A 17677-nucleotide genomic window follows, 5' to 3' on the forward strand; every position below is an offset into this window, starting at 1 on the left:
CTCTTTTCTTAAAAAGTGGGATAACATTAGCTACCCTCCAATCCACGGGAACTGATCCTGAATCTATAGAACATGGAAAAATGATCACCAAAAAGTCCACGATTTCGAGAGCCACTTCCTTAAGGACCCTGGGATGCAGACCATCAGGCACTGGGGATTTATCAGCCTTCAGGCCCATCAGTCTACCTAACACCATTTCCTGCCTAATGTGAATTTCCTTCAGTTTCTCCGTCACCCTAGGACCTCTGTCCAATAGTACATCTGGGAGATTGTTTGTGTCTTCCTTAGTGAAGACAGATCCAAAGTACCTGTTCAACTCGTCTGCCATTTCCTTGTTCCCAATAATAAATTCACCTGCTTCTGTCTTCAAGGGACCCACATTTGTCTTTACTATTTTTTTCCTCTTCACATACCTAAAGAAGCTTTTACTATCCTCCTTTATATTCTTGGCTAACTTACCTTCGTACCTCATTTTTTCTCCCGGTATTGCCTTTTTAGTTATCTTCTGTTGCTCTTTAAAAGAGTCCCAAACCTCTGGCTTCCCGCTCATATTTGCTATGTTATACCTCTTCTCTTTTATTTTTATACTGTCCTTGACTTCCCTTGTCAGCCACAGTCCACTACTCCCCTTAGAATCTTTCCTCCTCTTTGGAATGAACTGATCCTGCACCTTCTGTATTATTCCTAGAAATACCTGCCATTGTTGTGCCACTGTCTTCCCTGCTAGGGTCTCTTTCCTGTCAACTTTGGCCAACTCCTCCCTCATGTTTCCATTGTCCCCCTTGCTCAACTGCAATACTGACACTTCCGATTTTCCCTTCTCCCTCTCAAATTGTAGATTAAAACGTATCATATTATGATCACTACCTCCTAATAGCTCTTATACCTTCCACATAAAAACTCCTTTAGTGCAGCACATTCGTAACTTTATATCTTCTGAATGGTAGATGGGTGGAGTAAATAACAAAGGCTAGAGATGAAAGGGAGACAATAGGGTGCCAGATAAGGAGAGAAGAGAAGAGGTAACATATAAAGCCTATGGATGGGATATGAATGGAAGGGTTCGAGGTGATGAGGAGGGAATAAAAGGGAAATATGGAATATAGGGATGAGAAATGAGCATATGGACGAAGTGAAAGGAGTTGGGTGATTAGGTGGTGGAAGATGGTAGGAGAAATGTGTGTGAAAGAGAAGTGGCTAGAGGGATAACATTCATGCAGTTGAGTTGTAGACTACCCAAGTGGAATATGAGGTGCTGTTCCTCCAGTTATCATGTGGTTTCATTCTGACAATTGAGGAAGTCGTTGACAGGAAAGTCGATATAGGAATGGATAGTGGAGTTAAAATGACAACCACAGTTCTCAGGTGCAGGATGCAGCAGCAATAGTTGATATGGCAGAGAAAGAAATGAGGAATGGTGCCGGGGTATATTTGGAACAAGGAATATTCAATGTAACTAAAAGATAGGCATAACTAGGGCCCATGTGAGACCCCGATAAGAATAATGTGATTAGGTTGCCAGTGTTTAGTGGACCCATTTATCCCCAGAGCCAGAGATTCGACATCCCAGCTATACGCTGGTGAATTATAAATAATTATCAGCTTGCCAGTGATTAAACTTCAGTCATACATTTTTTTTAAAATAAATCACAAATAATCTATTAATTTGCAAATCTTTTATATCAACCATCAAGCAATTTAATATACGATAAAGAGAGAACCCGAATAGTCTACAACAAAGCAATTGTAATTATACGCTGGTATCTTAAAATTAAATTTAGTGTCGCAATGCTTATAAATTAAAGGATAGTTCCATGGATCATAACTTAGGTGTAATTGATCAAGAACCTGATATAATGGGAACAAATGGTACACTGTATTTAACTGAACTTGACTGAATTATAATAACATATAACTAATAAAAATTACCTGGTGATGGTTTCACACCTGGAGCTGATGGAGGCGGAGGTTTCTTAGGTCGCTAAGAAACACAATAAGCAAGTTAATAGAGACAAGCTCACATTCATTTCAGAACTACAATACCCACACCGCTGTATCCAAAGACCAGTAGATAATGACTCACTGGAACCACTGTTACCGTAACACAGAAGATGCAACATTATGACTAGACCAGCATAAATATTTATAAAATGCACAAGTGGCAAACAAGTGTTCAATACTCCCTCTCAAAAATGCCTCAATTTGGAAAAAAGGTCCAAAATCTAATTATGGGTTCACCTCGTGTAATCTGTGAACGCAATACACAAACAGTAACTACACTGTGGGAATGTTCGAGTATGTAGTCGGGGATTAAGTTTAATACATTGTGCACAGATTATCTTCTTACAAAAGGAAACCATGAGCTGCATAAATCCACGTATTATTTCATTCGTATTGTGTCAATGGATAAAAGAGCATCCAAGATATATTCACTAGTTTGCTGAGTTACTTAGATATAACATGCTCCGTCTCTTCAAACATCAGAATACCTAAAGATGTGCATTATTGAAATCTTGCCAGGCTGAGAACATCAAAATTTCCACTCTGCCTGCTCCCTAGCTGGGCGAGATTATGAAGGTGTTAACTGGTTGCCTTTTTTGGTACCCTTGCTCCTCCAAAATAAAGCCAACTTGAAATGGATATTATAGGGAGGCTTTGGGGGAAATGGTTAATACAGAAACACTTGCAAATCATGCCTCAAAAACAAATTATTTATGTTTGAACTTTTGGTTTAACATCATAGCGTTGTACAATAAATGTTGACTAGATGTTATAGTTGATATAGTTTTCAGTCTCAGTAGGGCAAATCGGTCTGACAAACAGTTCAGCAAAATTCTTTCTCCAGCGCTTTGTTTTTTGCTTAAGCTTGCAGCACCTGCAGTGTCTCCATTGTGAAGCCATTGACTTAATTCTTTACTGCATTCTTCTCGGTCAAATGTACAACCCCCGTGGACAAAAGATTCAGATTATAGCTTTTGTTTCCTTGATATACGTGTACACCTTCTTTAACAATGTCCCTCTGCTTTACCTTTGGGTATTTTGGGTATATTTTGTTAATTCAATTTTGAATCTCAATTGTTTAGTTATTTAGCACCTTGTGCCTCAGTTACCAAAGTCAGCAGCAGCCATAAAACCAACCTGCTGAGTTGGATTCAAATATTTTGGGTCTTGGCCAACCTTTACACAATATCTTTGGGATCATTGCCATTATAATATCTGAAGTTCTCTTTCCCATAATTTAATGCCTGACAACAATGAACAAAGTGACAAACAATGGACATTTTAGACCAGGATTACTCCCATTTATTAAAACACAGTAAACTAATTGTAGTGCAACAAACAGCTTTTCTCAACCATGTGTGAGGGAGAAAGTACATTCAGATACATTAAAGCAACAAATTAGTTACAGGGACTTGATTATAATGATATTTCTGCCCTCACCATCACAAAACTTTAATTACATGAGATGATTACATTAAGCCTCAATTTCTTGCTTGGGGCGCATCGCCAGAGACCTGAGTTCGATCCTGACTACAGATGCTGTATATACAAGTTTGTACGTTCTCCCCGTGGGATTTCTCTGGGTGCTCCGGTTTCCTCCCACACTCCAAAGACGTAGAGGTTTGTAGGTTCATTAGCTTCAGTAAAAATTGTAAATTGTCCCTAGTGTGTGTGTAGGATAGTATTTATGGACGGGGATCGCTGGTCAGCACGGACTCGGTAGGCCGAAGAGCCTGTTTCCGCGCTATATCGCTAAACTAAACTAAACGAACATGAACCCTATGAACATGAACAAATAATATCATCCTAATACATCCTCAAAATTTGAAGGGGAAGATTCTATTCACAGCAGTGATGAATTTAATATGTGGTCTTTTGGGAAGAGTTTAGTAGCACAGCTCCAAATGTTTATGCTGACTTTCTGAAAAATAAACTAAGTTGCCACTGCTGCCCGAATCCAAAGTTTCAAAATTTCAGAAAGCCACTTACCTCTTTTTCAACATCAGGGGGCAGAAGCTTGACAAAATTATCTGGAAAAACTCCCCATTTACCATTGATTTCTCCTTCCCACCAACCGGCATCTGCACATTCCTATCAAAAAGAAATAAAGAACTGAAACTAGATCCAGCAATTCTCATCATCTTTTAGTACACAAAAGATTTCCAACCCTCCGAGAGTGATGAGAGATTTTCTGCGATCAGAGTCATCAGTCTGTAAGATCGGTGCTTTAAATGCCTTGCAGTACACCTCTGCTCTCACCAGCAATTCTCAGAGCCAAGAGAAGCACAAACATCATCAGTCTGAAGAAGGGTCTCGACCCGAAACATCACCCATTCCTTTTCTCCTGAGATGCTGCCTGACCTACTGAGTTACTCCAGCATTTTGTGAAATAAATACTTTCGATTTGTATTAGCATCTGCAGTTATTTTCTTACACAAACATCAAGGTAGTGAGTATTAGTGGCACAGAGAGCAGTAGTTAGTTTGAGGGAATGGCGGTGCTGGCTCGAAGGGCTGAATGGCCTACTCCTGCACCTATTGTCTATTGTCTATTGAAAGCAAAATCTTGGATCCGAGTGCAAGTGAACTATTATCTACACTGATGGCAAATGTAACAATTCTCAGGGTGGGAGGGAGAAAACTTATTGCTATGCAACCACAGCTTACTTTGTGGTAGAGTCAGTTAATTACCTTCAAGAGAAATATACATGGAATATTTGGGTGGGGTAGGGAAAATCATATTCAGGGAAATAAAGTTACAGATACTGGCAGAAATTGACCTTTGCCTGGGCTAAACTAAGTCTGAGTCCAGAAAGAAGACTCCTGCCCCCCCCCCCCCCCCCCCCACCGCCACTTCTTTATACCCCCACTCCCCTCCCTTGAACCCTGGCTGACCTTGCACTGGTTTCTCCCCTCCCCCTACATTACTTACATCTGCTACACCGTTCGCAACTTTTCTATCCCCAAGCTTTACAAATCGTAACTTTATACTTATGGGCTGACAACTGTTTTTTTCTTCTCTGGCCTTTATCCAACAATCTGCCATTTAAACTCCCCTCACGTGTTTACCTATTACTGGCCATGCTTTGTCCTGCCCCTCCTCTCTCCCAGCTTTCGTTTCCGCAACCCCTCTCCGCATTTAGTCTGAGGAAGGGTCCTGACCCAAAACATCTCCCATTCATGGTCTCCAGAGAAGTTGTGTGATCCACTACCCGATGCACTACAGCATTCTATGGCTTTCTTTGAGATTTAGCTATTGATCTTCAACATTTTCAAGGAATTGTTCCATATAAAAACTCCTTTAGTACAGCACATTCGTAACTTTACATCTTCTGAATTATTAGATGTTATCTTATTAATGCCATGTCACATATTTAATTCATATTTTCTTTAAATGTTTATATTGTAGAAAAATAAATTATCCAGTGAAGCTTGAGTTTAAAAGGATTGTGGAGGACTGGGGCTTGGCGAGTAGATGGGGAAATGTGGAAAACGAAATTTGAAGATTCAATGGAACCTTTTAAAATCCATCAGTTTGGGCGGCTGGACGTACAATTACCTCTTTTCTTGGTTTCACCACAGCTGACAGTGAATCGTTGTGATTTCTGAACAGTCAGGCAGCGGATTGTCAGAGTTATATAAGAAAATAACTGCAGATGCTGGTACAAATCGATTTATTCACAAAATGCTGGAGTAACTCAGCAGGTCAGGCAGCATCTCGGGAGAGAAGGAATGGGTGACGTTTCGGGTCGAGACCCTTCTTCAGACTGAGTTAACAGTCAGAGTTATATAGTACCAATCCCAATAATTTGCATGCAAGGTGAGAGAGCTTTGCTTGAATACACAGATGCCACTGCATACGTATATTAAAGGCTTTAAGGAACTTGCATAAGGTCCATGATTATCCCTCAAGAACAATTTTGCAATGAAAATGAATTCTGTAGTGGACAAATAAAATAAACTACATTTTCAAATTCAGGGCACAACTCTTTCCACATCGGGATCTTTAATGCTGACAAAAAAAAGCACTGGCCTTCTAGAAAAAGATATATAACATAATGGGCTGCCTACTGTCATATGGTTAAATAACATTCTGTGTCAATGACAAATTTATATCCAGAAATAAAAGGAGATAACCAAACTTGACAATGTCAGGCTAAATTGACAAGAAATTGAATATTTTTTCAATGAACCTTTACTATATACCAATAAACCATTTTTTAAAATGAGGATACATTGGAGGATATATTTATTTAATTGGCATTTAGTATTTCATGCTCAAACATACTTGCTCTCGAACAGATCCATTTCAAATGATGGTTACGAGTCAGTTAAGAATATGGAGTAACAAATAAGCTAGAATGGACAAGGACAGCATTTTCTCTTTCCCAAAGCACAGATAGCTTTTTACAACAATCCACTTATTTCAAGATCATAGATTCTCATTCAAATAATTTATTCCAGTTGAAGTTAATTAATCAAAATTAATGTTTTTCCAGCTGACATGGTGGTAATCAGTCCAGGTCTCTACGTTACCAGCACAGTAACAGAAATTCTATGCTCTTAACACTTCTCCCAACTATCTATCTGACCAAACAAAGGATAGAAAGAAAAAAATAGATTTAGGTTATAAATGTTAAATAAATAAATATCCTCATACCTTGTTTATAATAGTTACAATCTCTCCTTCTTTGATTGTCAGCTCATCTTCATTCTGTGCTTCATATGGAAATAACACTTTGCAATATTCCTTACCTTAAACCAAAAGTAACAGTGAATCAGTAAATCTATCAGCTTGTTAAGATAATGACATATTCAATTTTTTCCTCCAATATTTCATTTGCTATGCGTGACTGATGGATTACTGATGGTAACAGCTGAGATCCTCCATCGTTGGAAGCGGTAGAGCATAATAAGTGATAGGATAGTCCAGGACTAAAATTCTGAAGAAGGGTCTCAACCCAAAATGTCACTCATTCCTTCTCTCCAGAGATGCTGCCTGTCCCGCTGAGTTACTACAGCTTTTTGTGTCTATCTTTGGTTTAAACCAACATCTGCAGTTCCGTCCTGCACATTAAAGTCACTTACCTTGAGGCAAGAATTTCAACTTTTTCTGTCTCCATAAATGCTCGATCGCAATAATTTAATTAAGACAAGAATTATAAAAATATTCAGTGAGAAAATTAAACCAAGCATACAGTATTGGTACAAAACATTATACTGAGCAACGGCACATTCATTGAATAGTCTAGACAAAAAAAACATCAAGGTTTGATATGCTAAAGAACTTATTTGAACCAACATTGAATTTAACTTTGCATCTTTTGGAAGCTTTTCTTTCCATAATTATGAATTTGCATCATCACTGTTATATTGCCGAGACAAGGCAATTAATTGATAGGTGATCTAGCAGAAATTTTCAAAACGTTGAAAAGTTTAAAGTAGATACAGCGGGGATATTTCCGCTTGTGGAGTAAAGCAAAAAATGGAGCCCATAAGGAATACAACAAGGAATTTAGAAAAAAAAGTCCTTCTGCTAAGAGGAGAAAGTAGAATGCACTATCTCAAGGAGTGATTAAAATGAATAGTGGATAAGCACGTGTTGGAGGAATAGCGTGAGGAATAATAGATGAGGAAGATAAAAGGAGGTTTAGTGGATAGTGGCATGGATTGTTTGAACTAAAAGGATGCATTGCTACTAAGATACACAGCCCAAAACACGCATGGCGGTAAATTGCTTTTAAGAATAAATTCTGCTATCGAGTTAAAGTTTAACATGGGGAACTAAACCATCAACACAATCCTTCAATAAAATTATGTCAACAAAAGGTCATCCAATTTTAAACTACCCAACTGCAGATGGGAACACTTCAATTAGATCATCTGCAAATCCATGTTCAAAGCTTGTGATTTGGCGGGGTTTATACATGAAACCATTAAGAAAACTCCACAAGTTTAATGATTTTGGCTTTTCACCAAATGCTTTTAAAATTAGAATTTACTAGACCAAGTGGCCCGTTGGGCCAAAACCACTCCTGCATTGATGCAGCACCCTCTACTCCCCTACTCCCCCCACTGCTCACCCCTCCCTCCCCACTCCACCCTCCCCTCTCCCTCCCTTCTCCCTCTCCCCTCCCCTTACCTCCCTCCCCTCCCTCGGCCCCTATGCCGCCTAACGGAGGTTGCATAGCAACCCGCTTCCCAGCCCGGGTGGCCACCATCAGTGGAGCAGGGGCAGGGGGGGGGGGAGTCCTGTCCCGACCCGTTCCAGTGCGGGGATGTTCAGTGCGGTGGGTAGACTGAGGCGGCTCTCCCACTGACATCCCTCGGGTCAATGCCGCTGGACTCTCTCTCCCCCCCCCCCCCCGCTTCCCGGCCCAAACGGCCGCCGATGCCGCTGGACTCTGGGCGGTGTGGGGAAGGCGCTGAGCCGGGCGGGGAGAGGAGGAGAGACAGGGGGAGCTGAGGGCAGGTGCAATGCCAGGCCTCAGCTTCCACCTACGCCCGGCCTCACCGCCACTGCTGCTACTGCCAACTTTCCCCTTGGCCCACATCAGGCTCGCAGTTTACCCGGTAACGACCAGGCCCAGGCTCCGGTTGTTTTCCCCAGCACCAGGCCTGGCTCTCCCGCCCCCAAGAGACAGGCGGCCGAGCCCTGCTCAACGGGCCCCAACTGCGCTGGCACGGACGTGTTTGTTCTGCGCATGCGCGGATGCGGTGGCCATCTTACGTAAGTACCAGATCAACGGAACCTCACCTGCGCATGCGCGGTTTTATAAACTTTTAAATGTGAATAACTAAAAATATAACGCCAATTTCAATTAAATTTCTTCCATTAGCACCAAAGGGACGACGGTGAGTAAGGTGGGCCTAAAATTGGCGCGCTACCGTGTACCGTTTTGGGCTGTAGTTCAGGAACAAACAAACAATCAAACAAACAGAGTTTTAGTATATAGATTTTTCAAAAAATTTTAGGATTTGAAAAGTTATGAATTGACAACATGTTAGCTGAAACATTTCTCATTACATTATCGACAGGAAAATAGAATGTAATTCTCTATTATTACACTTACCCTTGGGTTTGGTGTCTGGATCAAATTTTGTTGGCTCCTGAGAAGATGCAACAACTGGTACTTTCTTTGCAGAAGGCTGAGAAAAATAAATTTCACATAAATCACTCTCATGGTTAACAATTTTTTTATTATCCACCTCCAGTTTCCTTTCATCTTTGATTATTCTCAAGCTGAACTTAATAGGTACAGTACAAAATCAAGAGAAAGATTGTGCACTGCCTGATTTCACAGAAGATTATTGCACTGACCCATCATTCTGATGTTCATTAATCTATTTCCAACTTTTTGCTCCAACGGACCAACACATCATTACCTTCATATGTTTGTACACTCATTTCAATATATTATTATTCAACCTGTATTTTTACAACCCTTTGAAATGTTGTTATTTTAAGCTGAATGTGCAAAAAAAACATTCCCAATATTCTGTGAGTTCTCATATCTGTCACTGCAGGAGTTGCAGTCAGAGTGTTTCCAATACTTTCATGCATCTTAAAGTCTGGTTAATTGTTTGAACTTATACAATTTAATGAAATACCTGTATATTACATCAGTAAGGAAGTAGAGCAACATATATTAGTTGGAGAAGAGAGTAAAGTGAGTATTAATTCAATGTAAAATTGCAACCAGTACCTTTTGGAAAAAATAACTTTTTCGGCTGTTTCTGTAGAAGGCAGGTGTCAGGGGCTATGGGGAGAAGGCAGGAGAATGGGGTTGAGGGAAAGAAGAATCAGCCATGATTGAATGGCAGAGTAGACTTGATGGGCTGAATGGCCTAAGTCTGCTCCAATCACTAATGAACGAATGAACTTATTACGATTGGTCAGCATGGTTTTGTAGGTAGGACATCATGTCTCACAAATCTGATTGTGTTTTCATCATCCATTAAAAGGATGATGAAAGCATAGCCACAGACATGGCATGAATGGAGTTCAGCATGCATTTGAGAAGGTTCTGCAAGGATGGCTGCTCTGAAAGGTCACATCGCATGGGAGGTTGTTTGTCAGATTGGAGGCTTATGACTAGTGGTGTGCCTCAGGGATCAGTGTTGGAGCCATTGCTGCTTGTGGTTTATATCAACGATGTGGATGAGAATGTACAAGGCATGATTAGTAAGTTTGCAGATGACCTTAAAGCATGTGGTATTTTAGACAGCGAAGATGGTTACCAAAAATTACAGCAGGATTTTGATCAGTTGGGCAAGTGCGCTGAGGAATGGTTAATGGAGTTTAATGCAGATAAATGTGAGGTGTTGCATTTTGGGAAGTCAAACCAGGGCAGGTCCTTCATAGTGAATGGCAGGGCTCTGGGGAGTGTTGTAAAGGGATCTTGCAGTGCAGGAGCATAGTTCTTTGAAAGTGGTGTTGTAGGTAGATTGGGTGATCAAGAAGGCTTTTAGCACATTGACTTTAATTAATCATGGTATTGAGTATAGAAGTTGGGACATTTGGTCACAGTTGGCAAGGCATAGGTAAGGCCACATTTTAAGTAATGCATTCAGTTTTGGTCATCTGCTACAGGAAAGATGTTAAGCTAGGCAATGTGCAGCGATCATCAAGAGAATAGATAGGGTAGATGAACAGAGTGTTTTACCCAGAGTAGGGGAACCAAGAACCGGAAGACATAAGTTTAAGGTGAGAGAGAAACAATTTAATAGGAACTTGAGGTGCACAGAGGATGGTGAATGTATAGAATGAGCTGCCTGAGGGGATAGTTGAGGCACGTACTATAACAACTGGTTAAAGACACAATAAGGTCGATGGGTTACAATGTGGAAACATGAGGCGATTCAAATGAATAGAAAACCCAGAAATTTTCAGTACTTTTTTGAAGTAGTGAGAGATTGAAAAATGATATTCAAAGAGATCTGTATGTTCTTGTATTCAACCACTGAATGGTAATATATACCTACAGCAGGTAATTGGGGAGGCAAATAGTACATTGGCTTTTATTACAAGAGGATTTGAGTTCACGAGTAAAGATGCTTTACTGCATACTACACAACTGGAAAACTGTGTGCAATTTACCTAATAAAAACTCCACAGGCCACGATGAAGACTCACCAGATTGTTTCCTTGAATCTGGAAACAATTCACGAAACTGGTCTGTCATACGAGAGGAAATCAAGTAGTCTAGGCCTAAATTCTCTTGAATTCAGGTGATTTAAAATTCTTAGAGAACTTTACAGAATAAATGTGAGGATATTGTTTTCCCTGGCTAAAATATCTAAATTTCACAAAATACAAAGTAGTTCATTACTGGGCCGAAATGAAGAGATAATGTTTTTACTCAATAAGTCGTTAATGTCTGGAATTCTCTTTCTCCTAACAGGCTGGAGGCATCATTCCTGTTTGCACTCAAAACCAAGATCGGCAGCTTGCCAGATATTAATTAAATTGTGATAAGGAAATGGGTAATGGACATCCAGCCATAACCTTGTAGAATGATGGAGCAGACTCAAGGGTATAAATAAACATAATCCTGCTCCTATTTAATATGTTATATTCCAATTTTAAGAGTCTATGAGAAGAATGATCCATGGCCAACCAGAGAATAATAACAAACTTAAAGTCATAAAATACTGAGGTAGGCTAAGATTTTAGAAATTAAAGGGTGATTAAAAAAATAATACTCAGAGATTAGGCTCGGAAGAAATAAAAATAAATGATAGGAATTCTAAAAATATATGAAAAGGATAACAGTACCTAGGTAAACATTGGTCCCTCTAACAAGAGTCATGAATGAATAATTGGAAATATGGATAGGAAGGAGACTTTGAGCAAATATATTATATTTATCTTTATGGTCGTAGTTACAAAAAGTATTCCCATAATAGTTTAAATTTAAAAATCCAGGTAAAAGTGGAAGGAACTTAAAACAAACTGCTATTACAAGTAAAGAAAATAGGCAACAACCAACGGGCTGACATATGCCCTGGACCTTCAAGGACAACATAGTCTTAAAAGGAACTGCAGTGATGATGCTGGTTGAACACAGTAGGCACAATTTTTGTGTCTTTATTTGATGGATATGTCTGCATATAAGTTGTTTAGTGAAGATTTGCTAGGTTGGCACTAGAAATTAAAGGGTTCTCTTATGGGAAAGGAAAATAGAAAAAAGCAGGAGTAACTCAGCGGACCAGGCAGCATCTGGAGAGAAGGAATGGCTGACGTTTCGGGTCGAGACCCTTCTTCAGACATGAGAAAGGATTGACCCTAAACATTGCAAGTTTGAAGTATAGAAGATGATCTTTTTGAAATGCAAGATTCTACAGGGGACTTGACAGAACAAATGCAGAGATGTGTCCCCTTGAACAAGATGCCGGTGATTGTGAAATCTAGAACGTGAGAGCATAATTTTAGAATGAGCTCCCTAGTTAAGATGGATGAACAAGAATTTCCTCTCTAAGCATCTATTTTAGAGAGCTGCGGGAGGCCAAATCATTGAATACATTCAAGACAAAGGCGAACATTTTTGATCCATAGCCGAGATAAGGATTGTGGGGAAGAGGTACATGTGAACCAATACAAAACTCGGATCAGCCATTAGCGTATTTAATAGCACAGCAACCTGCGGGGTTTTAGAGTCCACTCCTGTTCGTAATAAGGCCGTTTTATTTAAGAAGTTACAATTGAAAATAAAAGTAAAAACGTGTCAGGAAGCATACCTCAACGTTTTCAAATTATGGAGAGATGATCATTAATGGCATGGCTGAAGTTGAACTGTCCTGAGGAATTGACAGTGAAGCCCTTGGATTGAGATAATTGATTACTAAGAGCCAAACCATTTTTCTCGATAAATGGTTGTAGCCAAATGTTTGTAGCCAAATGTTTTCCTTAATTCTATCAGCTTCAGTTTAATCACAGCTTATTGATGCCACATTTAATAAGATGTTTCCTTATTTCACCTCACCATTGTGATTCAGGACTTTTTTCCGAGTTTGGATCAAACTCAGATGAGGCCTGGAGCTGAATAGTTCTGTCAAAAGATAGACACAAAAAGCTGGTTTAAACCAGCATCTGCAGTTCCATCCTATAGCTACCTCTACTGCCAGTTATTCAATCATAGCATCCATATCATCCAACTGTGTCTCTTTGTTCAATACCTTTGCCTCCATGTCCTATCTCCGACTAAAATGTGATGGTGATCAATAATGAAAGAGTCACTGAAGAAACTGTGATTGGTATCATCATACTCAATATAGGCACAAAGTGCTGGGGTAACTCAATGGGTCAGGCAGCATCTCTGGAGAAAAAAGGATGGTTGATATTTCAGGTTGGGATCCTTCTTCAGACTGAAGAAGGGTTCCGACCCAAAACGTCACCCGCATTTGGAGTATTGTGCAGTTCTGCTTGACCCATTACAGGAAGGATGTGGAAGCTTAGGAGATGATGCAGAAGATGTTTATCAGAATATAGACTCAAAAAGCTGGAGTAACTCAGCGGGACGGGCAGCATCTCTGGAGAGAAGGAATGGGTGAAATTTCGGGTCGAGACTCTTCTTTAGACAGGGTCTCGAAGATGGGTCTTGAACTGAAAAGTCACCCATTTCTTCTCTCCAGAGATGCTGCCTGTCCCGCTGAGTTACTCCAGCTTTTTGTGTCTATCTTCACTTTAAACAAGCATCTGCAGTTCCTTCCTACACATGTTTAACAGAATGCTCCCTGGATTAACGGGTATTAGTTATAAGGAAAGGTTGGACAAAAGGATTGTTTTCTCTGGAGTGTTGGAGGTTGACGGAAGACTTTATAGGAGTATATAAAATTATGAGAGGCATAAATAGAGTAGATAGTCAGAACTTGTTTTCCAGGGTGGAAATGTTAAAGACTAACGGGCACAGCTTTAAGGTCAGAGGAGGAAAGTTTAAAGATGATACGCAGAGCATGTTTTTCTTTTACACAGAGAGTGTGGGTACTTAGAATGTGCTGCCAGGGTTGGTGGTGGAAGCAGAGGTGGAGCTTAAGAAGCTTTTATGTAGACACATTGGTCACATGCAGGCAGAGGGGATTCATTTAATTTGGCATCATGTTGGCACAAATACTGTGGGCCAAAGAACCTGTTGATGTGCTGTTTCATTCTATTTTCTAATTTAATTGCAAATGCCTAAGAACCACAACCTGGCCAAGAAGTGGAGACAAAGCAGACAATGAAGAAAAGCACATACTATCGATCTAATTCAAACTCGCAGCCACCAACAAAGATGCTGACGTTGTAGATAAATTAGATTCCAGGCCAGAAGCAGGAGCTGCTTGTGGTAAGACACCCAACTTTACTGTTATACAGCCTGGGCAGAAGGCAGGGTTAGTGTATATGTCAGCTTTTCCAAAGGAGAGGTTACACACATTCAACTACCGGGTATTCAAATGAGAACGTCAATGCATTACTTGCATTTAATGACTGTGCAGTTACATAGTTGGTACATTAAACACAGAGTTGTAAGAACTTCCCCTATATCAATCAACTAAGATGGATCTGGCATCAACTATGACCTTGTGCATAGTTTGAAGCATAGAAGTGGCAGCAAACGATGTCACAGCTTCCACTTCAGCACAAACAGCTGCTCCCTACTGAACAAGGCGATGCAGCAAGATCTGAAACAGGCCTTCTGGATCATCCTCCATCACATCTGCAATTCCCATACACTGAAGGTGAACAGTCTTTCTAATTCTAACTACTCAGGTCTCACTATAACAGAGCACTATGATAGGCAAGGCCACAGTAGAGAAACACAAATAGGATAAGCAAGGATAATTATATGCGTTTTTCTTTTGTATGCAAAATGGCACGATTTAATTTATTAATTCCTGGCTTGGAATATGGTGCCCTTTGTTATTGTATTCTGGCAAAAGAGATGCTGACTGGGAACTGACAGAGGGAACGCAGCATGTGTGACTGTGGGTGAATGGGCAATTGGGGTTTTATTTACTGGTAAATCACTTGAATTAGCTCATAGACAGCTCAGATTTTTTATTTAAATCGGACTGATACCCCTTCACTGCTTTCCTCGTGATCCTTTCCCTCTCCAACTTCATCCGCTTCATCTATAGAATTACCATTTCCCTGTATGCCTATCAACATAAAACATAACCTGTGAATGCACTAAAGCAGCATTTCTCAACCGAGGTTCCGAGGAACCCTAGGGTTCCTCGAGAGGCTGCTAGGGGTTCCGAGAGAAATTAGTGTTTGTGTGTTTATTGCATTTGGACTGGCCAACTCCAGCACTTGTCTATCTTCGAAACTAGGAGGTTAGCTAGTGATGGTATAGGAACCAATTTTAATGACAGCATCTTCAGTGACGGCATTCCCTGAGGTGCCACGCGGCGAAGGCCTTCCCGAGGTGCTACGGCCGCGGTGCGGTGCCTGCCCAGAAGTCAAGTCAAGTCAAGTCAATTTTATTTGTATAGCACACTTAAAAACAACCCACGTTGACCAAAGTGCTGTACATCAGTTCAGGTACTAAGAACGAACATACAATGGCACACAAACATAACAGAACATACATAAACAATTCACAGCACCCCCTCAAACGCTAGGAAGTAGAAATAGGTTTTGAGCCTGGACTTAAAGGAGTCGATGGAGGGGGCAGTTCTGATGGGGAGAGGGATGCTGTTCCACAGTCTAGGAGATGCAACCGCAAAAGCACGGTCACCCCTGAGCTTAAGCCTAGACCGCGGGATAGTCAGTAGCCCCAAGTCGGCCGACTTGAGGGACCTGGAGATAGAGTGGTGGGTTAGAAGATTTTTGATATGGGGGGGGGGGGGGGGGCAAGCCTGTTTAGGGCTTTGTATGTGAATAGGAAGAGCTTGAAGTTGATTCTATACTGTACTGGGAGCCAGTGGAGAGAGGCCAGAATCGGGGTGATGTGGTCCCTTTTACGGGTACTCGTCAGGAGTCTCGCTGCGGCGTTTTGGACCAATTGCAGGCGGGACAGGGATGATTGGTTGATCCCAGTGTATAGGGAGTTGCAGTAGTCTAGGCGGGAGGAAATGAATGCGTGGATGATTTTTTCAATGTCGTCAAATTGGAGCAATGGTTTGATTTTAGCTATGGTATGAAGCTGGAAGAAGCTGGCTTTTACCACAGCGTTGACTTCCTTGTCAAACTTTAATGCAGGGACCTGCCCAAAGACTCGGCGATCGACGGGACCAGGGAGGAGCTGGAGACTTCAGGTGCCAGCAGTGGGCCGGTAGGAGGGTGAATCAGGGTAATGCCTCCAGCACCTCCAAGGTAGGTAGCAGGAGGCGCCCTTGGGACATAAAAATGGCCGGGAGAGGGGAGGAGAGGAGAGGGACGTCGGTTCGCGGGAACTGCTCCCGTATATCAAGCACACGGGCCAACCGGACTTTGAATAATAGTGGTAAAAATGGCGGTGCCCGCATGTGCAATACAAGAATTTTTTTGCCCATCATTTAAAGGATGTTATATGAATTTAAAAAATTTAAGTATGTTTATGTTTATTTTTGTTAGTTTATGAAAAGTTTGTATTTCTGTATGTTTTTGTTAGTTTATGAAAAGTTTATGTTCAAGCAAGTTTGATTTGTTTTTTTTTGCATTGTCAATCAACTTGAGAAAAACATAAGTTATTTTTTGCTTAAACCAGTTATCAGAAAAATATATTATGTTTGCCTTATGAACTTTAAGTTTATGAAAGAGAAAGAGATTAATAAAGATATATAATAATTTTTATGTAGGGGTTCCCTGAGACATGAAAATTATTTCAAGGGTTCCGCAAGGGTACAAAGGTTGAGAAACGATGCACTAAAGTGATACTACTTATTGTTCAAGGTGTGAATTCAGGAGTTCTAGTCAACAAAACATCCAGCACGTAGCATTCCAGGGCATGAGAGAAATTTCCTACATGGCAAAGGATGTGTATTATACAGAAATAAGGCGTCTTGCTGTGCCTCCCTTTACTAAAAGAAATTAAGTCCAACCACTCATTCATGGCAACAGTTAATACCAATAATTAACTCTGAGCTATTTTACTGGGTTAATTGATAAAACTATTTTATGAATTTAATAAATCACATTCGAATGCTGATCTAAAACCTGGCCTTTGTAATTAATACAGCTAGCACTCCATGTGACATATTTTCAATTGAAACCACACCGAATTCTGTTTTACCTGGAAATGTTTTTTTTAATTCAAAACCAAAATTTAGTACAGCCATTGGTCAAAATGGGATAATTTCCCTTGTGCAGTGTGTGTATTGAACCAAGACAAAAAGACAATTGCACACAATATTGATGCAACAGTTCAAGACAATCTGTTATTTGGTACTTAATCAATGTTTAAAAGATTATGTTTTAAAAATAAAAAGGACATTCTCCAAAAATGTGAAGTTAGCAATAACATAAATGCTCACAAGCTTTACAAACTAAGGAGCATTTTCCAATAGTTATTTTGTTTTTAAATTCTTTCATTGTTGAACAACCTTGAAGCAGGACAGAGATTTACAACCATTTAAAACAACTCTAGTTTGCCGAAAGTGTAAAAGGACGTCCCTCGTACGCAGAGTCTTTTACTGAATAGGTTTATTAATTGCACTACACACATTATGCCCTAGCTGTCCGTGGTCATCACTGGAACTAGAGAGCGAGCTGG

At 40.3% G+C, this 17677-nt stretch overlaps 1 protein-coding gene across 3 annotated transcripts in view; it reads right to left on the minus strand.

Annotated features, from left to right (window-relative positions):
* The window catches only part of sh3kbp1 (SH3-domain kinase binding protein 1), a 144563-nt gene that overhangs the window by 30368 nt on the left and 96518 nt on the right, over nucleotides 1-17677 (minus strand). For all 3 annotated transcript variants that reach the window (XM_078409464.1, XM_078409465.1, XM_078409463.1), the window contains exons 7-10: nucleotides 9074-9149; nucleotides 6661-6755; nucleotides 3991-4092; nucleotides 1930-1981 (exon numbers count right to left, since the gene is read on the minus strand). In XM_078409464.1, coding sequence (XP_078265590.1) covers nucleotides 1930-1981; nucleotides 3991-4092; nucleotides 6661-6755; nucleotides 9074-9149 — 325 coding nt within the window. The remainder of the gene's footprint in view (nucleotides 1-1929; nucleotides 1982-3990; nucleotides 4093-6660; nucleotides 6756-9073; nucleotides 9150-17677) is intronic.

The sequence above is a fragment of the Rhinoraja longicauda genome, chromosome 12 (assembly GCF_053455715.1).
Source record: "Rhinoraja longicauda isolate Sanriku21f chromosome 12, sRhiLon1.1, whole genome shotgun sequence".
Taxonomy (NCBI): Eukaryota; Metazoa; Chordata; class Chondrichthyes; order Rajiformes; family Arhynchobatidae; genus Rhinoraja; species Rhinoraja longicauda.